The sequence below is a fragment of the Rhipicephalus microplus genome, unplaced genomic scaffold (genome assembly GCF_043290135.1).
Source record: "Rhipicephalus microplus isolate Deutch F79 unplaced genomic scaffold, USDA_Rmic scaffold_28, whole genome shotgun sequence".
Classification (NCBI taxonomy): domain Eukaryota; kingdom Metazoa; phylum Arthropoda; class Arachnida; order Ixodida; family Ixodidae; genus Rhipicephalus; species Rhipicephalus microplus.
Window position 1 is genome coordinate 2029032 of NW_027464601.1, and position 25213 is coordinate 2054244.

At 43.9% G+C, this 25213-nt stretch overlaps 1 protein-coding gene across 3 annotated transcripts in view; it reads left to right on the plus strand.

The window, feature by feature from the left end:
• Positions 1-16730, plus strand: part of LOC119169226 (monocarboxylate transporter 13) — a 139867-nt gene extending 123137 nt beyond the window's left edge. For 2 of the 3 annotated variants that reach the window (XM_075884306.1, XM_037420342.2), the window contains exons 3-5: positions 1595-1738; positions 4045-4902; positions 14124-16730. In XM_075884306.1, coding sequence (XP_075740421.1) covers positions 1595-1738; positions 4045-4902; positions 14124-14338 — 1217 coding nt within the window. In that variant the 3' untranslated portion in view covers positions 14339-16730. The remainder of the gene's footprint in view (positions 1-1594; positions 1739-4044; positions 4903-14123) is intronic. The other variant, XM_075884307.1, reaches the window with a different exon arrangement.
• Positions 16731-25213: the final 8483 nt, after the last annotated feature.

Sequence of the window (25213 nt, forward strand, 5' to 3'; positions counted from 1 at the left end):
CTCTGCGCCATTTAAACCAGGTTCATCCTCAAGTGAAGTATACGTGTATCATCTACTTCATTGCCGCCAGCTGGCTCACGTCAACACTGAAGCCAAGCAACAGGATCGCAAGCTTGAATATGATGCCTCTCATCGTGCCGTGTCCTTCAGCCCCAGCGACGAAGTCCTCCTTCTTACACCCACTAGCACTCCTGGCCTGTGGGAGAAGTTTTAATTACGCTTCATTGGCCCCTACAGTGTCTTGCAGCAAACATCTCGTGTCAATTATTGCGTGGCACCCGTTCTTTTTCCAACGGACCGCCGCTGGCGGGCGGCAGAAATAGTCCAAGTATCCCGCATAAAGTCTTTCACACGGCGTTTCTCTTCGCTTTAAACTGCGGCCGAGAATTGCAATCAGGATGACCGCTTTTTCGTGGGAGGGAAGGTAGTTTAGGCATTCTTTAAGCGCATTTACTTTCTTCACGCATGTCCATCATAGTGAGTGTTCGTCATCTTCATCTGCTGTGGGAACTTGGCTTGTCTGGGTTCTGTGCCTCTGCTGTGGTCGCTTCATCTTGTCTTCTAGGCCTAGTAAAGGTTTCCTTCACCGTTGCATTACAATATGCAGTGCGGAATAAATAACCTTTGACTTGATAGTGTGCATTTGTCCTTGTCCTTTTCCCGTCCGTGTTTTGTACCACGTAGCATATTTACTCATCATAACTCACTCTGGGGATATGCTGAGACACCATTCTTATTGACATGAAATGAAATTCAACTGACAACTAAGAAGACTAAGACGACAAACGACAAAGGACCCATGGGGTATGGAGCTTTGCCCTTTGAAGAACCGCTCCTAATAGGTTAAGGTGAATGAATAGCGATATATTGCGATAAAAATGTTGTTGCCACAAATAAACTTTTGTTACACCAAGTGTTATTCAGGTCCACAATTAATAAGTGATCACTCAAAGGAAGGCAAAATGGTGAACCCGGAAACACAATTGCATGGTTTTCATAACGGACTTCGTGTAGAGCAATACATGACTTTTGCCTTGCAGCTGTCGAAATGTCACAAACTAGATATTGCTGTTCTGATACCTAAACTCTCGACTGTGCTAATATATGGCTAATGGTCCGAGCCCTGGAACGACTCCAGTAATGCGCGAAGAAATGTTCGGTTATCATTCGTTGTGAGCAAAAGTGCTCTAAAATGGTAAAAAACGTGAAAAAGTTAAATAAGTACACTACAAAAACAGAGCACAAAGATTAGAAACGTCATGATAAATCGGACTTTATGATTTTCCAGGTGAAAGCTCACTGTTTTTCATTTTCAAGAAATAGTCACGATGGCTGAATGCTGCACCTTCGGCTTGTGATGCAATAAATTCCAGAAGTGTTACGCTACTTGAAAACACGGTACCATCGAAACTTAGCCCCACAAGCTTAAGTATTGCAAAGTTGCTGCACCAAACAAGGAGACAATGTTTTTCGACGGTCAGCCCTTCTAGTCTCAACTTGCCTCCGAAATGACAGCTCTCTGATTGAAAGTTAAGAATGTTAAGTGCTTCATCAGCATCGCATTATAGAGATTCCTGAATGAGCGCTTACGCAGGGCTCATCGCGGGACCAATATGCCAAAAGATTGGTGCAGTCCCCGTCCTGCATGCAGGCTGCGTAATCATGTGGTTGTCGCTGATCGTCAGTAGCTTCTCACCGAACATTACGTGGCTGGCTATCACTATGGGTGCATTATTTGGTGAGTAAAAATAGTACTGCTCTTCAATAATTTGCTACCTTGAAAAATTACTCTTTTATGATTATCGCATCTTCAACCGAAGGACTGTCAACGCAATATAGTTACTAGAATGAACATTCCAAATCGCATTCAACTTTGATTGATGATTGATTGATTGATTTGTGGGGTTTAACGTCCCAAAACCACTATATGATAATGAGAGACGCGGTAGTGGAGGGCTCTGGAAATTTCGACCACCTGGGGTTCTTTAACGTGCACCCAAATCTGAGCACACGGGCCTACAACATTTCCGCCTCCATCGGAAATGCAGCCACCGCAGCCGGGATTCGATCCAGTGAACTGCGGGTCAGCAGCCGAGTATCTTAGCCACTAGACCACCGCGGCGGGGCAATCGCATTCAACTTCAACGCCTAAAACAATTAGGTAGTTTTGTATTACTTTGACGCCTTTTGTATGCATGACTGAATTAAGTGAACTCACTCATACGATTCAACCATGCACTCTGACAGTGCAACGATGGCAGTGGGGTAAGACGAGGGAACCCACAAAAGCTTAAAGTGATTGAAAGGTAATAAATAATCATTAGCGCAAGTTGGTATGAATTCATCTTTTCATACCAAGATCGATTATAAGTATTATTTATTTATATATTCGCTCCTATTTTTATTTGGTACATACGACCGCTTTCGATATTCTTATATTCAGGTGAACATCTGCGTTTTCATTACGAGCTTGTGAACACATTTTTCCTGGACCAATTTTTATAGTGGAACAAATATTTCTATTTCACGGAGTATTCATAGTTACGTGAACCTCGCTGCATATTCTTGAGTAGGGTTTCCCAGATACCCGTTTATTACCTGAGATATTAAACCAACATCAGCTCGCTGATCGAAGCCCTGATGCAGTTGAAAACTGAGGGTCACAAAATGCGCGTGAAGACATTATGCGTAGGTGCTTTTATAGTGTGCAATTGCTGCAACTGCTTCTTCGCGTAGAAATGTTTGCGCGGGAATTTCTCATGAAGCTCGGAACTGTATTTTACGATGCATGGTAAATGAAGTCGCTCGACGAAATGGTTACAGTTCAGCTGTATGTTAGGCGTGTGTGATTCGAAATTAAGGTCTCTCTGAGCAGACTTACAGCGATATATACATTTCAATAAAAATGCTTTGTAGAAATAAAATTTCTAGCTGGGCGAGTTGGTTTTCAAAGTAAACTAGTGGGGACACGAAAAGACCGAACAGGGACAGGTGCAAACTTCCAACTGACTTTATTGTCCGCATTCAAAGATACACCATAAAACACAATCAAATATGTACTCATGAAACAAATATGCGCATGCACCAAGTGGTCACATATTGAACACCAAACAGATTACAGGAAGATACGGAATAACTTATGCTCATCACAAAATTAAAATGCCGACGTGTTGCTCACGCAAGCATTCACCATTGCAGATATGTAGATTAATATTAATCATTGTGATCTAAGGTCCCGAAACCACCATATTACGAAAGACGTCTAGTAGAGGGCTCTGAAAATTTTGACCCAGTAGAGTTCTTTACCGTGCACCTAAATCTAGGCAAAGAGGCCTCAAGCATTTTCGCCTTCATCAAAAATGCAGCTACCGCGGACGGCATGCCATCCCAAGACCCTGCGGGTGATCATCCGAGTGCCTTAGCCACCTGGCAACCCCGGCGGGTCGCAGATATTTAAAAAAACAACCTTTATCAGTTTGCAGGCTCTGTTGTAACTGTTATTAGCCTATATCTTAATCTTAACAAAATCGGTGAGCACGTGCAAGAGGGGCAATGCACTGGCAAATGTACATGGCTTAGTGACGAAAAATAAAAGTAGGTTCAGAGTTCACTCTTGTCTTTTTTTCGGTCTTTGATGCTTTGTACCAATCGTCTTGGTGCAATTGACCTTGGTGCTTTGCAGCGATCGCCTATTTTAAAATATGTGACAAATGAGTGTAGATAAATTTATCTATATTTGTGAATCTTTGTGTCGTGCACCACAGAGTAGATTGTCTTGCAACTTTTTTTATTCCCATTGACACCATGTTGCTCATCAGAGATTGTGTCGTCATTAATTTATGCTTCCTTTATACTAAGTACTCGTAACAATATTATTTATTGTTGTCAATGCTGCCTGCGTGGTAGTTTTTCTAGTATACTTCTTTCACAAATAAATTCAAGCAGTTAGCTAAGAATTAGGCTAGATAGAGTGAATAACTTATAATCACGTCTCAACAACCTTATGTCAAATCACATCCTGATTTCATTTTTTATTTTTTTTAGGAACTGGCAGTGGTACGACGTTCATGACACTGCACGTACTAGTGAATCAACGTTTCCAAAAATACGCCGGGCTTGCGCTGGGTATTATGTACACCGGTTGCACGGCATCTGCCTTCATCTTTCCGAGGCTCCTTCTCTTCCTTGCCAATACCTATGGATTTAGAGGAAGTGTGCTAATATTCGGTGGCGTAGTGATGCATGCAACTGCTCTCGCCTTGTTGCTGAAGAATCCAGACTCGGTACAACACAACAGCAAACTTGCGAAACCCGCGGCTGCAGTTACAAAAGCAGGCATCTTCACGGTTGAAAAAGACCGGAGCAGCATCTCGGAAGATTTTCAAAAACAGGCATCCATCGACAACCAAAGGCGACCAGACCCCACAAGCCTCACGTACGGCGCAACGGTGCTGAGCAGTCCCATGCTTTACGTCATTCTGTTCACGTATGTTGTGTTAAATTTTAACTTTGGCGTGTATATGACAACTGTTGTAGACTTTGCTATTGACAGGGGTTGGACTGTCACCAGCGCTGTAAACCTTGTGCCTCTTTTTTCAATCACGGACACCGTGGGACGTCTGGGGCTTCCCGTGTTAGCAGACAAGGGATATATACACCGCAGTACCCTGGCGATGCTGAACTATATACTCATGGCAGTCAGCATGCTTGCGCTGCCTTTCTCATCGTCTTACGCAAGCCTGCTGATGGTGTGTATGTGCATAGCAATGTTTCAAGGCTGTGGTATGCCCTTGTATCCAGCTCTCATGGCCGAGTACATCGGGATTGAAAGACTGCCCATTGGCTATGCCATCGTGGGCGCAGTGGCGGGCCCACTATACTTGTTGAACCCGCTTTTTATAGGTAAGTATTATTTACCTAATCTTACTATTAACAGCACAACGTGCACTCAAGTCCTTCTCGCAAAATGTCACAGAAACGCTGTTATGAGATTACAACAGCTGATTAAGGCGCCGTAGTTGTCCGCAGTTGAATACCAAGTGCACAACCAGGCTTCCTTCAATATGTGTAAGGGCTTGGCAAGGTACGATGCAGTGAGCGTAGAATGTAAAGGTCTCGAATTTACACCTAAAAAGGGACGACCGAAACTCACACGCAAGAAGTCAATCAATCAGCCAGCACTGAGATGGAAAGTAGAAATTCGGAAGCTTGCTTCAAAACAGAGACTCGGCTCTTATCGAGGAAACCGGCCTTAGCTTTGATGCAATGAATGATCATCTAACGAGTATCATTACGAAGTGTACAGTGGAAGTTGGAGGTACGGTAGTTCGACAGGATACTAGCAAGCTGTCTCCGAAGACAAAGCACTTCATTAAAAATGTTAAATACATGAAATCCTTTAGCACAATAACAAAATAGAACTGGAAGAGCTTTCGAAGTTGAATAACAGGCATAACGTAGCCAATGTAAAAAGGTATAACATGAACAGAATCGGACATGCTCTAAAGAACGAAAGAAGCGTCAAAGTGGTGAAGAGGAAACTTGGGATAGGCAAGAGCTACATGTATGTATGAAGGAACAAGGAAGGCTAAGGTACTACTAATATGGATAGGATAGTTATTGTAGTGGAGGTGTTTTAGACAGATCTAAACGGTAAGCGGTAAAACCACAACTTTTATGTATTAGTTTGCAGTGACACACGTGACATCCCACCAGTAGTGATAGAAGAAATCGGAAAAGACCTAAAAAGAATGCAAAGAGACAAAGCTGCTGGTGAGAATCATGTAACATCAGATCTGCAGAAAGACAGAGGACAGATTCTGCTAGAAAATCTAGCCACGCTGTTCAGAAATGTCTGCTGGTGGGGAGGTTGCTAGAATCTTGGAAGAATCTTAGCATCATCTTAATCGACAAGAAAGGGCACGACGAGGACTTGAAGAATTTCAGGCCGATCAGCTTTTCAGGCCGATCGATTTCAGGCCGATCGTGTCCAAGCTATTACAAAGATTGCTAATACGATTGAGACACCACTATAATTCAAACAGCCAAAAGCCCAGGAAAAATTTCGAACAGGCTACTCAACAATCGACCCATTGCATACTATCAATCAGGTAATACATACACAGCCTTCATGGATTACGAGAAGGCACTTTATTCAGTAGAGATATTGGTAGTCATGCAAACACTGCGGTGAGCGGGTGTCGATGAAGCACATATTAAGATCCTGGAAGAAATCTACAGAAAACCAAGTGCCATTTTACAGTTCTATGAAGTAGGTGACAGGTTGCTAATATAAAGGATGTGAGACCAGGAGTAACCATCTCCGCAATGCTATTTACCGTGTGCTTACAGGAGGTTGTTGGAGTCCTAGAATGAGAATAGTTCGGTATAGAAGTTAACGGAGAGTACAATAGTTACCTGGCCTTCGCCGATTACATGGCATTGCGGAAAACTCAAGGGATGAATTTCAGTTCATGAATACTAAAATATACAAGAAGGGCAGAAAGATAGGTGTTCAAATTTGTCTGCACAAAACGACAGAATTGTGCAACAACATGGGAAAAGAACAACGCTTCGAGATAAGTAGCTGATCTCTTAAACATGTGAAAGAGTACGTCCACTTAGGAGAGGTAGTAACCACGGAGATGAATCACGAGATTGAATTAACTAGAAAAATAAGAATGGGGTGGAGCACATTCGGCAGCCATTCACAAATTATGACTGCTAACCTGCCACCATCCTTCCTGAGTAACGTATATAACAGCTGTACCTTCTCGGTACTTACCTACGATGCAAAAACCTGGAGGCTCACAAAGAGGGTTCATCTTAAACTCAGGTCGTTGCAGCAAGCGATGAAAAGGAAACAGATAGGTGTAATTTCACGAGACAAAAAGAGAACAGAGTTGGCCCTGGAAGAATCCGGGTAAAGAATAATAAACTTAAGAATAATAAATAATGGCCGACCGAGCTGTAGTTTCGGCGGTAAAAAAGGTAATCCTGAATAGCGAAGTGTTCTGCATGGGGGCGAAGTGTTCTGAAAACTGGAGTGGGCATCCAGTTGGAGTCAAAAGGAAAGAAATCCAAGCGCCTTTGCCTTGCTCGGAAGGCATGTTAGAAATGCTGATGGCCAGGGCAGCATAGGCGGAGATAGACGAGCAGACAAGCTCTGAAGCTAACGGCGAGCGTGACAGGGCATCGGCGTCGGTACGCTTCTGGCCAGAAGGGTAGGTAACACGGATGTCGAATTCCTGTAACCGCAATGCCCAACGAGCCAGCCGACCATTAGGATCTTTCAGTGAACATAACCAGCAAATTGCGTGGTGGTCTGTGGCAATATCGAACGGAAGTCCATATAAATAGGGCCACAAGTTTCCGATTGTCCAAATATTGGCGAGGTAGTCCCTTTCTGTGATACTGTAATTTTTCTTGGCTTTTTGGGGGTGTGGCTGGCATACGCAACGACGTACTCGTCAAAACCATCCTTACGTTGGGCCAATATGGCCCCTAGCCCGACACCACTAGCGTCCGTATGAACGTCTGTTTTGAAGGCGGATTGAAATGTCGGAGTAAGGAAGGTGTAGTGAGGTGCCGTGGGAGTTGCCGAAATACATCTTCCCACGCCTATTACCATGCTGACAAACCAGAACTTCCGGCCAGAAGATTGGTTAAAGGGGCCATAATGCAGACGAAATGGAGAACGTAGCGCCGGAAGTGCGAGCATAGGCTGATGAAGCCTGGGAGCTCTTTGATGGTGGTTGGTTTTGGCAAGGCCGTGACTGCGTTAGGTTTTGTAGGGTCGGGAAAATGCCGTCCTTAGAAACCACAACCCGAGGATTACAAGTTTGCGAGCACTGAAGTAGCATTTCTTAATGTTAAGTTGAAGTGCCGCCAGAGAGATGCCCTTACTAACTTGCTCGAGGCAGCTGATGTGTGCCCTAAAGTCGCTTGGAAATACCACGTTATCAATCAAACAACAGAGGTACGTTTTTCATTTCAGACCTCGCAGAATAGTATCCATCATTCGTTCGAAAGTTGCAGGCCCCTTAGAGAGGCCAAAGGGCATAACGGTCAATTTATATAGTCTATCCGGTGTTACAAAAGCTGTCATCGGGTGGTCATATTCTGCCATAGGCACGTGCCTGTAGCCGGAGCCTAAATCTAACAAAGAAAAGAACTCTTCGCCTTGTAGGCAGTCCAAAGCATCATCGATGCCAGGCAGAGGGTATACGTGTTTGCATGTTATCTTGTTGAGTCGGTGGTAGTCAACACCGAACTGAATGGATCTGTATTTTTTCTTGACGGGAACTACCGGTGAAGTGCATAGACTTTTGGAGGACTCGATAATGCCACGTTTAACATATTGTCCACTTGTTCATCAATGACGCGGCGTTCAGCAGATGACACATGGTACGGACGCTGGCTTAGTGGGGCTTGTGGACCGATTTCAATACGGTGAAGAAACGAGGAGGTTCGGTCTAAGCCGGACTGGTCGCAATCGAATGAAGAGTGGAAACAGAGTAAAAGTTTAATGATCTCTTGGCGCTGTGTTGGTGTGAGCTGGAAGTCGATGGTATCCGAGAAGACGTCCAGAACATCATGAGGCACGTTAGTTGAGGTGACAGCAGAAATTGGAAGCGAAACCGTAGAATCGTGTATAGTAGCTGGAAGAATGCACTCGTAAAGTTCGTAGCTTCCCAGGTATTCTCCACATAATAGGAATGATGGGCTGTCAGACCCACACATTAATAACCACGTGACCCTTGCGGAAATTAAATGTGGCAAACGGAAGCATGATATTTCGGTGGCACGCAGAAGTGACTGATGGCATAAACAACACCGGCGATTTCGGAGGAGAGGCACGTGACACCGGAAAATTATCAACTCTGAAAGGCGCAATGTCAACATAAGAAGCAGCAAACACTCCACACGAAGTGCCATCATCGAAGTCATAGCACGGTACAGGTGAAGCAAATTCAAAACGAGCACAGTCGACCAAAGTGGAATTTGATGAAAGTCCCACCCAAGGATAACATCATGCGAAGAACGGAGTAAAACTACACTTGCGACCACGTACATCGATTCTTGAATGACGACTAGCACAGTGCACAAAGCTCAACGCTGAACATGGTGGGACGTAGCCGTCTGCAAAGATAGGTCCGTAAGCGTAGTGGTCACTTTCTTTAGGTTCCAGGTGGTCGAAATTTCCGGAGCCCTCCACTACGGCGTCTCTCATAATCAACTGGTGGTTTTGGGACGTTAAATCCCACATAACAATCAATCAATCACTTTCTTTAGGTTTCGGCTGAGTTTCTCGCTAACTACGGATATGGCAGCTCCAAAGTCAACATGTCCATGCACCTTAATGTCATCAATGTAGAGTTCGATTTCGTTCAGGGGATAGCAGTTCGGCCGGGAACTTTTCGCCGCCAACGCAGTTCTTCCTTCCAAAACTGCGCTCATCAGTTTTCCCCTCACGGTGAGCTCTTGCGGGGTAACATTGGAGAACTTGATCGGCTACGAGGAGAAGGCATCGGCTTGAGCCTTTTGGTTGGCGAACGGGACGTACGTCTTGGTGTGGATTGGCAGGAAAGGGATATCTCGCCTGAGTAGACATTTAGTGTGAGGTCCTTGCAATGCTACGAGAATCGAAGCTGCGATGGGGGCAGTGACGAGCTACGAGACCTGGGATGCCACATGAAAAACATATCAGCCGATTATCAAGAGTCCACCATTAGGTTACGGTGGGAGCACAGTTCACTGAATAAGGTACAGTAAACGGCCATGCAGGAGGTGGCGTCATATATACGTTCCGAGTTGTTTTGTATACAGCGGGAGACGAGACGGTGAACGGGCGGACAGGTGGCGTCGACGAATAAACGATGCGAGTTGCTTTGTAGATAACCGGAGACGATTGAGCACGTGGCTGCGCAACAGCGGCTCCATACGTTAGTGGTGCGGCAACAGATGGTGCAGCCTGAGCTGGCGGCAAAGCTTCGGCACCTTCCGACTTAATAACCTGGCGAAGCGAAGGCGACAAGGGTGCCATCGACTCGGTTGTTCTCGTAAATATAGATAGCTGCTGGGCGAACTCCTCCCGTATGAATTGCTGTATGAGTCGCATGAAAGAACAGTGGTCAGCAGTGTCATGGCGGAAGTCGAGGGATGAGCAGTCCGTGGTGTCTCGAGCAGTGCAATGTGTGGAAGCGTGCTGCCTACGCAGCTCATCTTATCTCTGGCAGAGCTTAATCACCTCGGTGACCGTCTGGGGACACTTCGCAGCAAGCATCCGGAATGCGCCGTTGTCGATTCCTTTCGGGATTTTTTTGATCTTGTTTGCCTCGTCGAGAGTCAAGTTGACGAGCTTGCAGAGAAAAAGCACATATGCGATGCAGCTTGTGAAAGTGTCATCTGTTCTCTGTACTCTGCCACGCAAGCGCTGCTCAGCACGAAGCCGGCGGAAAGCAGGACGGCTAAAGACTCGCGACAGGTTTTTTGCCGACCAGGTACTGAAACCATGTACTGAAATCACTTTGGTGATTCCGGTACTAAAGTTTCGCCAAGTCGGCGAGGTAAACGTTCACATTTGCGAGCTTATCGGCAATGTTCCACCTATTGTACGCGCTCGCCAGTTCGTGCTGGGCAATGCAGTCATCCACATTTTGGTTGTCTGTGCCGCCAAACATGGGGGGGGGGGTCGCCCTGACTTATAGCACCAGGGCAGAAGACAGGTACGGGTGCATGACTTGGAGTGGTGCTCTGAGATCGCCCTGGACCAGCCATTGCAGAAGGTTGTTGAAGAGACCGGCTGGAAAGTTCCAGGGTGGGAACCAGATGTATCCCAGCACGTCCACCACTTGAAACGGGGGTTTCAACAAGCAGTAGTTTACTCGGTGAACGAGAAATTTATTTACTGCAAGGGCTAACTGGATGCAAGCCTGTGATCACAGCACTTGTCCTTCTTACTCCACTCGAGCTCCGTGTTTACTTCCCTCGTTATAGTTCATTCATAGTTCTCTCAACAGCCCCTGCAACAACATTGTGCACATAATGCCTTACAAAGGTGTAGCCGTTACCGCGTTTCTCCGAAGAGCGACTGAAAATGCGATAATAGGTGCCTCCTCCCTTCACTAAAAATCCAGGAGTTTATGGCATAATAGGTGCTGCTGTTGTTGTTGTTGTTGTTTTTGTTGTTGTTGTTGTGCAAGTGTACTTGCAGTAGTTGTGCAAAGAATGCCTAGCCAGGCCCTTGTTTATCAGTTTATTACTCCAGGGAAAACGCAATAGTGAACTGTAAAACATAGAAGCCTCGTTTTGATAAATGAGTGAGTGTAGAATAACAAACGATCTTTGCTGTGTAGCTGTTGCACAGCATAGGTCATCAATGGCGCCCCGAGTCAGGGCTTGCGCCATCAATTCACTGTGAATAGGGATGCAGTTCAGGTGGATCGAAAACCTAATCTGGAATATCTGTAGGTGTTTGCGGACAAGCAGCACTAGTAAGACGACCACATGGTTTTTTTTGGCTTTGCACCCGCTGGAGCAGAGCAACAGCAATTGAAAGCTATGGTTAGAGCTTTAAATCAACGCATGAATTCTGTGTCACAGTCGAGGACTTTACTTCAGAGCTACGCCACTGCTTGAAGCTTCTTCAGAACACACTAGTACGGGCGTTATGTCGCGCGAACGATCACGTTTACAAGTGTAATACTGCGTGGCCGTAAGCTGAATTACAAAAGGCATCATACAGAAAAATTGCCTTCAGGAGCGGGCAATTCTACTTTCTATCATCATCAATTGATGGTGATAAAAATATTATAGCATGCTAAACCACAGCAGTAAAAACTGTTCAGCCTTGAACGCCGGCATATCGCAAAATGATGAATTATGATGTAGTGGGTAGTTTGCTTCTTCGAAAACACGTGATGACTGATGATGTAGTTGGCACCTGGTAACCAAGGCTGGCCAATATTGAGATACAAAAGTATCGTGTCGGTATCTTGCAATTACTACACAGTGTCTTTGCTTCTGCACCAAGATACATGAGCGAAATGAATTTGTATTTTAGCAGTGAAATACAAGGTGCCAATTATTAAAAGCAACGTGATACTAGCTTCCGATTCGTTGGAAGCTAGTACCAGGTTGTTTTTTGGTCGGAATCATCCGACGTGTTAGTTAGCAAAAGAGAACAGGACACTTATCTGTGCGGAGCAACGAAAATGCGTGCAACAGGTGGGCGACACATGGAGGATGGCGAAGGTTATCCTACATGCACAAAATTGCTCATGTGGTAAAACGCATGGGGTCACTTACTGTAGAATCTTGTAGGCAGCACTGTTAGTCAGCCGTACTGACAAATTCGCACTCTCTATGCAGCATTTCTAAGGTTTTTTGGCGGCCAGACAATTCGTGAGTTCGCGAGTCCTGTGTTTCAGCCGAAGCGGCGCTGCCTAGAAGCTGTGTCAAAAGCTTTTTTCGATGCAGTTAACGAAACAATCTTCTGAGGGAAGCAGATCCTCAGTGTTCAATAAGTGCATGCTTTCTCTTAGTCAACTGGCATTTCTTTGAAATTCAGGCTATATTGTTCACTTGCACGGTTCACTACGATGGAATATTATAAGAAGTATTATATTGCACTTAACGTCTTCTCGACGTTTAGCCAGGCAAAGAACTTTACCTTCATGCGTACACGACGCTCACTCCCCCTTTACTATCAGCAATGCCGAACTAAAATGTATTCCAGTGATTTTTTACGTACTTCTATATCTGCGTTTTTGTATCTCTCTTTTTGACCACCTCTTTGTTTTGACGCCAATGTATCTCCGAGGTATTTCTTTACGTCAAAGAGGAATGTATCACTATCTCCACTTTAGACTTCCAGCGCAGGTACTTCGGTATGTGTATTCCAGAATAATTCTAAAAGTAGGCATCCTGCGAGAGTTTGGAACTGGCTTCGATGAGGCTGCTTGTCTAGCACATGACGCAACTGTTCCGGTTTCGCGGAGAGTTGATGCTTATCGAGGCAAAAGCTTCAATTTTTGCTCATAAGCGTCGTGGGAGACCCCAAAAAAGAAACCGTGAAGCGGCCCGAATACGAAAATTGGGCACCTCAGAGTGGCACTCGCACTGGTTACGTTGGTAATCAAAAAGTCTGAACGCTTTCTGCACCATCTAACATGCTTTCGCACTGTGTCCCGAATAGGAAGCATTAGAAGCTTTCTACACCGGCAAAGTATTACGCTACCTCAAGGACCGTCATGCCTTATATTACGCTGGAGTATGTTGTGATAACTTCACTAATTAACAATATTACACACATTATTGCACGCATCACATCCCGTTGGGTGTTCCCCTTAGGACAAAATAGAACCAAACTCAACGACAAAAATAATACAGCTTCTCGTAATCGATCCTTCATCTCCCCAATAGGTATGTTTGTCGTATTTATAAAAAGCGTTCCACCGCCTAATGAGAGAAACATTGAAGAGCAATACGAATTTATCTGGTGATTTACGTGACACAAACACAATAGATGAGGCACGCTTTACAGTGGAAGAGTCCGTAATATTTCCACCACCTGGTGCTTTTCAATATGCACTAACGTGATACAGTACACCAGCCTTTACAATTTCACATCTGTCGAAATGCAACCACCGCAGTCGAAATCGATTCCACAGACTTTTATTGGGCAGCCAAACTCAAAAACTACTGTACCATACAGGCGCACTTGTAAACGTGCTGGAGTAATACACCTGCAGTTACAAATTAAGGTGTCGGGACTTCATTACTGTGCAGAAACTGTGACTCTAACGATTAAGGCGATAATAGGTGCCTCCTCAGTCAGGGATATCCTGACTTTTCTTTCACCCAGTGGAACCTCAGGGCAGTTTGATGTCCACGCTCAAGCAACGTAATCTTCACTGATATTGAACTTGCACAATGGCAGTAAACTATAGAGGAAGACACAACGTCTGGAAAATTACAATGTTTTATTATAAGACACATGAACTGTTCATTATAAGACACATATGCTTTAAAGGCAAGATAAACATTCTTTTTTCTAATACGTTTGCTAATTACTGCATTTTGCGCTAATTTGAATTGTTCCTCTCAATTTGTTTGCATAGGACACTTCAGAGACAAGATGGGTTCCTACGACAACATGTATAGGACTCTAGCGATAACTTTGGCCTTGGTCGGGATCACCTGGTCGGTCGTTGTTTGTGCCGAGAGGAAGAGAACGAGAAGGTGGAGTGGGAGCTACAACAAAGAAGAAAGCATGTACATCACCAACACATCTCTTGAACGGTCGGGAAATTACCAGTCCTTTTCCGGGTCGTAAGCGCAGGTCCTTAAATTAAGTGATCTGAATGAATGGGGAAGTTGTATTAGCAATGGTGGGTTTATGTTCTCAAGGCGTGAAGGTTGCCATGTTACGGTTTGCAATACCAGCTTTCGAATGGCAATTAACATTGCAATTTTACACAAAAAGGTACAGATGACGTAAAGTGTGTGTCATAATATTCTCCATGATATTCATAATAAAAAAGATGACTGAAAGCACTGCCAGAAAAATGGCAGGACTAAAGTTAGAGAAATCTACATCTTTGCGTAACAGGAGAAGTAGGCAAATTTCAGGGTTTGTTTCTTCATTTCACAACAACCTAATGAGAGTTGGCAGATAATTTAGCAAAGAAAAGTATGGGCAATTTTATTTGCATCGCTTCATTGTGTTGCAATAATTGTGATATAGACGTAAAGAAAGTTAAACAGACGAAAAAGAAGCCCCCAGCAGGGGCCAGAGCTTGCGGCTGTAGCCCTTTCCGGTGCTGAGTTATATTAAGGTGGTGTCAAGAGGGAAGATTAAAAAAAACGAACAGCATGACATGCGAATGGGTACAAAAAGTGTCCTGTACGAATGACAGTGTATCATTTGCTGACAAGGAACCAAGGACCACAAGAGAGGAGGCAGGAATATTATACAGGCACAAAACTGGTTGCCTACCCTACGGTGATGGAATGGGAATGGGGGAGTATAAAGATGAAAGACAAAATGAAAATTTGCGAACTTGAGCCAACATAACGCTTCAATGAATAATAATGAGGTTTCACATAATGAAACCACCATGTGATTATGGAAGGCACCGCATTAGAAGGCTCCGCCAGTTTTGACCACAAGGCGTTGCTTAACGTGCACCTAAAAGTAGTAGGCAAGCCTGACGCATTTTCACCTCCATCGAAAATGCGACTACCGCGGCTGCGATTTTGTTTTTGGACCGGCGAGGTGACCATAGAGTACTATAACCACTAGACAACCATGGCGAGAAAGCATAGCCGAGGAGTTCGCAAAGCACTAGAAATTTTGCTCTGAACCCTTAATGAGTATTCACCATCTTAAAAGCAGTTATGAATAAAGCCTTTTTTTTCTAGTTTTGAGAGATTTCGAACATATTTCTTGAAATTCCGCGTGTGTACGCTATATTTTTTTACTTAGTTCTTGATCAAGTGAACCATTTTGAAAGTTGCACTGGAAAGACTAATACTTATAATAACATCAGGTTCATTGCAACCTCAGCTTCCACAGGTGTCCCTTCTCTTATTACCATGTTAGGCCAAAAGTACAAGCTTATTTACGTGTCCGGCTAGAGCAGACGAACTCAACCTAAACTGAATTGACGTAATAAAGTATGGTAGTGTAAAACTTGGAAAGTACGAAGCAGATGAAACACCAGAGTTAACCTGAAACACACTGGAACATAAGTATGCTCACAGATACACAACCAGTAGGCGAACGTCAATCAGCTGCCAGATCTGAGGACTGAACAGTTGGCAAGTTTTTTCTGCCTATAAGTGTCGATCACGTGCACTAGTTTACAGTTTAACGCACTGTAGGGCCCCCATTGATACCGTGGTATATGATACAGGAACAGCTCCTAACGTTAAAGGGTAATATGGCTGAGGAGCATCAAAATTCATCCTGGTAGGTGACAATATAAACATTTAAAAAGTCCCTTAGTACAGTCGGAAGCGTGTTAGCCACTCCTGCAATCGCACTTCTGTAAAGATGGTTGTTGCAGTGTGACCAACGCAATTATAGAGTGTTAATGTTAAGCAAGCACAATACTCGCTCTTCCCCGATGCACACTCTTAAGTAGCGAGTTGGCATCATTACTTCAAAGCCAATGGTGATATCACGACGGCATAGGTAAGACATATTTCTTACATGAAAATTTGGCAGTGAATAAATCAATCAGCTTCAAATACAATGAAAGCTAAGGATTGATAAGGTTTAGGTGAAAAGGATGACAAGACGTCGACGAATGCCTGAAGTTCTCGAATTATGTTTTCTTTGAACATCGATGCAATAAAAATGAGTTCTTTTATGGCGCTCTTTACTACTGTTGTTCTTGAGAGCTCTGATACGCCGTGTCCGATGCCAGGGTTGCTTTACAAGCACCAAGAACTTGTCCGTACCAAAGTTGAAGCACCTGGCTCCGGGGAAAAAACGTAACATTTAGCTGTTTCAAACTGTTTTCGACTAAATGGTGTGCTCGTATGTGAAAATTGCGAAAGCTGTTAGTAAAGCATCTCATAACTTCTCTACATGATTCTATTTTTTACACGTTCATAAGAGCATTTTATGAGCGCTTTATTGCTCGGTGGATTAGTGACGCAGGGTAGTTCAGTGTATTCAGCTGCATTTAAGCAAAATAAAAACCCAATTGTGCTTTGTTTCCAAGAGTGGTAACTTCACAAGGTATTCTCAACACGGTCACTGTTGAGAAAAAAAGTCTCACAGTAAAAAAAAAAGCTAATAATTTTGGATTCGCCCCCTGTTGCCCTGCCAGTATGTAAAAAATGGCCAGAACTCCCTGAAGGCAATTGTGAGAAGATGCATTCCCATTCAACCGTGAGAGAGTACCGTTGTCGTCAGACATTCACATTCACCGACTTCTGCCATCGCCTTGAGAGGCGCCCAGCCAATGAAGGGTCGGAGTGAGGATTTAACGGGCGGAAAGGAAGGCGCCAGCGTTCTCCGCTTGGCGTTCACGTTTCACTGCGGCATCTGCAGAAGAAATTTCCGGATGATCTTCAATGGCGCCCAGCCAGCTAATGGTCTAGAGTTGTAGTGGTTAGAGGAAGAAGACACCTAATTTCTGCAGGCTGGTAGGGAGCACGGCGAAGGCCTGCGGGAAGGGAGAATGAAGAAAAAGTGGATAGGAGAGAAAAAAAGTTTGATGAGCAGTGGCACCGTCGTATTCAGCACGAACAGCAATGCCGCAGCAAGGTTACACTGGACTTGGGTCGTTTTCTCCGCGATAGGCCGCAATGCCCTTCTCGTTCTGGAACTCCCCCAGGCATTGAACCACTAGTGGATGAAGACGAGACGGGAAGAGCAGGTCCTCCAGTGTGGTGGCAGGAAGGCCCATGTCTCCTGTAGGTTGTAGTGCGTGACCCTCGACGATTCCTGTGCCAGGGCACAGCAACAAGAAAGTTGGTGCTCGAGGGTCTCGGGGTCTCGAGGGTCTCGGCTGCATTCTGGGGAGGCACAGCGTACCTTGAGGTAGTGGTGGGCCGTGGTTCACGCGCATCCACTCCGCAGACGCAGCAGGTCAGCTCGTTCCCTCCTGTTGAGGCCTGTCACCGGAAGAAGCTTGAGTTCCCGCTCACTGGGAACCCTCTGGTCCATGTGTACTGAGGGTAGGTTCTCCTTCATGCGAGCTTGCGAGAAGTCCCTGGCTGCCACCACCTGGGCGATTGGGGTGCCCGGCTGGTGTGCTACCTTGGCAAGAGTGTCCGCCTCCTCATTTCCATCATTAGTAAGTTTCCTTGTAGCGCACGGAGACAACAGGAAGAAATGAAGGCACATATAGACAGACCAAGCGTTCGCGTTGCATTTCTCGTGAACCTCATGCCAGCTACGCCCCTGTGAAAGGGCAGCAGGTGATGGACATCCCAGTTGCCGCAAGGGTCTAGTACTTGGATGCCAGAAGGCTCCCCGTGATACCGGTATGGCCGAGGTTGGCTAGCGTCTGCAGGGCCATATTGCTATCGGACAGGACTGCAACCGGCTCAGCAGGGAGAGAGTGAGACGCCAGCGGACGGGAGAAGAGGTGCAGAGAGGAAAGAGGTAGAACAGTGAGAGAAGGAGCGGCGAAGCACTGCACCTACCCTCACTTACGCTCTCTCGCAACACATGCCCCGGTTAGAAGTGTGAGGTTAAGTGAGCGCGCACACAGCTATTGCTATGGGATGGGGATTGAGAGCGGAGAGATAACACTTTCCGGCATGCGGACACCATCGCAGATAACGCCCAGTGCCTGACACAGCTCGACCAAGAAATGCATTTGGATTAAAAAATTGCGCAGCTTCAGTTAAGCTGCTCGGTCTTCGACTGATTCTGGCCTGAAAAGGCACACGATCATTCACAAGCCTATACTTGACGTGTTGCCGTAATTGAGTTGTAGATCATGAGAATCGTCTAGGCAGAGATCAGGCGCAATCGTATGTTGCGTCCAATCAGGGCACGAAGCATCTCAATTAATTTGAGTCTCTGTTCCATTTTCCTTTTTATTTCAGTTGTTTCAATTTTGCTTGCTCTCGTTTGCACCCCTTTATCTCTTTTGCCGTTTTTTTATTTCTCTTTTTCATGGGATCTCTTTTCAACTCTGTCTGCAATTTGCTCTACAATTCTTTCGTTTCACTTTCTTTCTCTCTATTTGCTCCTTTCCTTGCCCGCAGCAACGTAGAGAGGATTTCTTTCTGGAGGACGGGGGGAGGGTAAACTTCTTGACCTTATTGGTTACTGGACCATCATATGTGTTCGAGAGTTATCTAAGAGTTTGTATGACATGAAAAAACTAAATCTATGGGTGGAAGGAGGTGGGCACAGGTCTTTCGAATCATCCGCAGGCTAGTCAATGCTTGCCCGTGCTAGTTGTTTAGACCCACGCCAGATATTTCTGCACAAAGGGAGAGGACGGGCCGAGGGAACGTGATGATGGCTTGTTGCCTATGTCCTCAAATGGACAAATGGAGGGTCTAGCATCTTTGCTGTAATGATAATATACAAAAGATTCCAGTTGAAGGTTCAAAAGCAGGCATTTCCGAATGATCGGCAAATATTGCGAATGAAGAAGCAAGCGTCGTTCTTTTTTTTACGTTTTGTCTGTCTGTTCATCCACTTTATATGCGTCATTCAAGGCAAAGGCCCGTGATAATATGCACCAATGTGGCCGGTGTCCTTAAACTTACTGCAGCTCAAACTGGCCTTTGCTATGGTGCATTTATTTTTATTCCGAATATAATAGCCAACAAACTCGGTAACCTGAAGTAATATTTATTTTCTCGATTGACTTCCCAGCAACGTACGCACGAAAACCAATACCTAATTTACGTCATTAGAGCTGCATTTCAAGAAGGCACGTTCTTTTAGTGGTGGACAAAATTATTTTTAAGGAATATGTATGGTATAGTCGACATTTTTATTTCATGGCACATTTTAGTGGTGCTACAATATATTATTGCGTTGTCTACACTCGTAGCGGCTTTTACAAGCGGACGCAGCAACCACCAAATCGCTGATGTTCATTGAAGGCGAGCGGATGCTCGTTCTGTAGGCGAACATATGGTTAGCTCTTCTCTATTTCACTTTTTTTGTCTTTTTTCTTCTACACGTTGTGAAGCCATTCTGCCCAACAGAACACAAAAATCAAATGGTACGTCATGGCTGTTGGCGACAGGCACTTCTGCCGCTATAACTTGAAACCAGTTGGAAATTGAGGTTTCATAGTGCGCACCGTTCTGCTTTCATTTAACGACCAAGTCTCCAAGTGCTTATGGGCTGTATCGCCCAGCCCAGCTCATTTACGCCGGTTTGAATTAGTGCTTTAGTGCTATGTTTCAAGACGGGAAAAGTGCAAAGGACACCAGTGCGCCTATACTTTCGTTATTTTTTACTTTACTGCGCCTATACTTCACTGCACGTTTACCCTCTATTACATTGCATTCCATATTTGCCACATACCGACTAACATTTTTCATAGTGGGCAGCAGAGTACCAGTTGAGAGTGGCCTCGACAGAGTGATTGTTATACTTACGCAATTTTAGTAAAAAAAAAGGTGCTGCAATTTCTGAAGCAATATGAAAAACAGGCGCGATATATTTTACGCAGTGCACATGCATGACGCTATCGGGTCAACAGGGATTATTCTTTCATTATTGTTGCTGCCTTTTTTGGTTCAAGGAGAATGAAAAATAAAACGTGGCTGGTTTCTATTTAAATGGATTGGTGAAACACGGAAGTGAAACCCATCTTCACAGAAGTTGGTAAGCGTTTATCGTGCCTTGTTTCTCCACAACGGCGAAGCAGTGAATGCTACAGCAATAAATTGCTACAGTAACAAAAAAGGCGAATAAATAACGTCAGCAGCGAACATGAAACAATAAACAGGATCAGATAGTGCGGTGGAAATGTCCAATCTGCAATGACGGCTACGTCATCACCGCTCACGACTCTTTTTGCGTGTGTCTGATAAAACAGAAATGCAGGGCATCGCAAGCATTTTCAACAGGAAAAAAAATTGTAGGCACCTAAGGCATGCTGCAGTGAAAACGTTGGCAACCCTTTATTGCAAATAATATCAGGTACTTGTCTAATGGTGGGTGGCTTTCTGGGTAGCCCTACACACCTTAGTCATATTCACTACGCTATAAGAAGAAAAACAAACGAAAACAAAAGACAAATGGGCCCCGGAAACTGAGCGCCAGTACCAACGTTAAGACATATCCGTTCTCGTATCGGCGGCCGGGCGTCCTAACATCTGGCTGAACGATGCTTGGTCAATGTGCATGCACTGAATTTAGTGTTCTTTACGAGATTTCGCAGATAGAGACATTTGATTGAACAACAAGGGACACTTTTTAGTTTTTTGTCTTTTATTTGTGGCTTGAAAATTTGAGACCGGGTGAGGCTCAGTAACTTGTTCACTTTTGTTGGAAGCACACGCCAGCGTTCCACCTTAGCACTCACGCAGTGATAACACAAGTTGATTCATGGGTGATTGAGTGCGTTATCAAAGTCAGTTCGCCAGATGATATTGTGGTGAAGACAAGTATGCATTACTGTTGGTGTCTCGACTGAGTCAAACGCCTTCTCGTAATCTACGAAAGCTATGTATAGGGGCTGGTTGTATTCAGGGCATTTTTCTATTACCTGATTGATAGTATGAATATAGTCTATTGCGGAGAATCCAGTACGAAATCCTGCTTGGTTTTTTGGCTGTGGCGTATGACAAACATAAGGTGCAGTAAGTCACAGCGAGCCGGTCAAAGATGGCTAAATTTGGCCATTACATAAGGTTTGCGTAGCTGTGTGGAGTACTAACTAAGGGATTTCCAGATCTGCGAAGACCTTCGACGTTTCCTAGCGACAACGAGTGAGCACAAATATTGAGTCACTTATTTTAGCATATATTCATCTTAACGAGATAGCGTTAGAGAGTTTGTGTAGCAGAGATTCTACCGTTGGTGTGAGCAACGTTGATTGTGAGCGAAAAATCACCCGTGAGGAAAAAATTGATAAATAAGCAAATAGAATAAAGAATTAAATTTTCACTACCATTGAGAATCAAACCCGGGCTGTTCGCGTGGCAAGCGGGTGTCCTACCACAAAGCCACGAAGTTGCTTGCGGCTGCTTCGGGAAAACACTACATGAGTGCCATGTAGTCGGAAGAGTCTTCTTAACACTTTTTGTGCTACAGGTGTCATGACAAAAACAAACCCTATCGGCGATTTGCAGGCGCAATTGAGAGGCCATCAAACTATGTCAAATAAGCCCGGGATAGTGCGGCCATCGCCGCTAAAAACGCACAGGACCTTTCAAACCACACTAAAAATAAGGAACTATATCCATCTAGCGGAAAACGTATCATGCCTTTCCAGAGGCGTTGATCAAGCGAACAGTAAAGACTAGATAACGTGCTGCCATCGGTGAGGCGTTGTGACACTCTTTACGGCCTCGCACATGGTGAGCGCACAGCGTGTATCTGGATGCCATGCTACTCTTGTTTTAGCTCAGAAATCTGTATGTACCATTCGCGTGTGTGTGTGTGTGTGTGTGTGTGTGTGTGTGTGTGTGTGTAACAAAACTTATTATTAAGTATGCACTTAGCGGTTGAAGGGCACACAAGAAGCCAGATCTTGCTTTCGCGTTCAACTCTTAAAGGTGAAGCATAAGGGTCCCCATTTTTTACTTCAGTACGTGAGTAAACTAACTTCTATGCAAGCCTGACGCACTCACACAAGCGCAGTGTCGCTAGAATACCTCCTCATGATGACAGCCTACGAGCTGTCAGCGTAATACGTTCACTGAAAGGCTTGAATGCTTGTTGGTTCCGCTACACAATTTTTTCATCTTTTAACTTTGCCGTCTAGTTGAAATGATATTCAATCTTTACAGGTTCTTCTCTTTTCATGAAAATGCATATAGCCAGTTTGAAACTTTGTGTTCTTTACTTATAATGCTGTCAACATAATTGCCTATGGTGGCTACTTTGTGCCAAATCGGCAGACTTAGTATCCAGTCAGGTGAGCTTTTGTGGTTATTTACTTGTAATACTGTCGCCATGTTGCCTTTGGTGGCTACTTTGCGCCAAATGGGCATTCTTAGGACTCCGTCAGGTGTCAAAAGTTTTACGTGGGTGAATTGAATACTTTTTGGCTCCTTTGAATTTTCGGTCTAGTGCAACCAGAAGTCAATTTTCGAATTTGTAAAAGGCAATATTGCCAGCAAGGCTTAAGACGAGCCACTTTTTAATGTTGTTCTTTCACGTCAGCCAATGCGTGTCCTTAAACTTACCACTGCAGTGGGCTGGTGCGCAACGTAGCACTCACACACAACGATCAGCACGCCTGCAAAGACAGAGTGTTGAAGTTGCTTGCGTGCTGGTAACCAAATGTATGCGAATATCCTACTGCTTGCGCTACTAGCCATTCGTACCGACATCAGCTTCAAATGTTTATGGAATGGCCCATGTTCTCATGAGATCTTGATAAAAGGCAAAGTGCCACACCCAAACGAAGTTAGTCGGTGACTATGGTATATTTGCTGATTCGCTTCACTGTGCAGCTTCAAAGAAAAAAGTGTCTCAACGTTTAATGCTTTTATAATATGTTGGCTTGAATGTTAGGAAATAGCGGCTTCCGGAAAGACTTATATCCAGCACAGAATATGTGTTGCCTTATTCAAATACCTATAATAAGTAGTATAAAAATCTTTGGTCTGGCATCTGGTGCTAAATGTGATTTTGAAAACTTAATGGACGAAATACCAATGTCATTTTTGTCGATGAAAACAGTTACAGTCAGCGCAACAGCTTCTTGAACAATTTTGTATTAGGATACGTCACTTGTTATGAAAATTTTGGTTCATAGGACACCCTACCACTAAAAGCGAGATCAACAAAACCAGCCGTATTCAAAGGTACTATTGTTCCGAAATATGAATAAAATTCTTTAGTTTTAAGGTGAAACAAGCGCTTTTTTGCGCTTGTTTAATCATGAACCTTTTCAATCACGCCCAACAGGCAGTCATCCTTAATGTAATCGTTAGTTTTATTTCGTTTCAGTATTAGATTGTAGCAGTCCGTTAAAAACAATTTCTACACCGTTATTTATTGAGAATATTTCTTTGTTATTTATTTTTTCTAATTAAAAGCGCACTGCTGGAATTATAGCCAACAATTCTCGCCTTTTGCTTCTGTCTAACGGCGCGTCTAATGATTTGCCTCTCCAACTTACTTCACAGAATGTAACTCCACTGGGTTCCTCACGACACATTTATTACCCCATTCTAAGTAACATCGCTTTGTAAATTGAAATTAAAATTCAAGTTTATTTCAGAAAAAGAAAAAGTACAATTTCGAAAAGAGACTGGCTAAAAGGCATGGTAGCCCTCTTTAAACTGCCAATCCCACATAAATAGCTAAATGATTCGTCTAAAAATAACACTTAACTAGAAAATGAGAATGAACAAGCACTGCAACATAACACTCATGTGTATATAAGTGAAAATATTACTGAATTTGTCCACACATTGTCATCAATAGGTACTTTACGACTGACAAATGAAACACAGTTTGAAAAACATAATGAAACCTCAATGTTTTACACGACTGAAAATAAGATATTAGATACATAGGATTCGAAGAATTCGATAACCAACAATTTGGTTCACAACATAAATTACTATTTATGATGGTGATGATTATGTTTATGTAGAAATACTTACTTTATCGCTTATACGTGTATCATCTTGTCATCCCATCAGAAGAGCTAAAACAGTTCGCTTTTTCTACCACGCGAAGAAAGGGAGAGGGATCACCTTCCGTCTGGATTGAATCTATTATCGCGATGCAATGACCTTTATCGGACCAGTAGCCGCCAGTCTGTGAAAAGTTTGCTCATTACCCGTTGTACTCACGGTATTCCGTTAAATTGTGTTTTGTCCACTCTCTTCTGGATGCTCTTGGCTTTAAAGGTGCATGAAAAAATCACTAAATTGAAGCCTTTTTGTTGCAACCGATTCATGGCTTTAAACCAAACAAGCGAGGAAAATTGTGCTTTCATTTGTATTCTTTGCGTGTACAAAATAATTTTGATATTATAACTATAAAACTGTAGTCATATTGCCATTTTATATATAGCTACAAATGTGGCTTAATTGGGCTGGATTTCTGTCTACTTTTCATTTCCACTCATTAGAAACACTGCTTATATCTGAAATAAATGTAATGGACTCACTGATGCTTTCACCAATTATGCAACAGAGAATGACTCTGGGACCAGTGTTTTCACAACTGGTCTTGTGTTCGTCAAGGTAATGTTGATGCCCTAACAACGACAAGTTAATTTACCATTGTGTTGTTTACAGTGGCATTTCCTTCTCTATGATTCTTAATCACTTCACAGCTTCCTCTTCTCATGAACTTCAGTATAGTTGGGTAATCGAGATTTGCAAGGAAAATACGTGCGCCGTCGTAACAAACGTGATTGAGGTAAATACGATGTGGCCTGTTTGTAGCTCTCAGAAATTTTTGAATCGGGTCGCTTATCATTATCAGCCTGACTAGGCCCACTGCATTGTAAACGCCTCTCTTATAATCGGCCAATTAATATTTTCTTGTGCTTTCTGCTGCCAAGTTATCCTTTCAAAC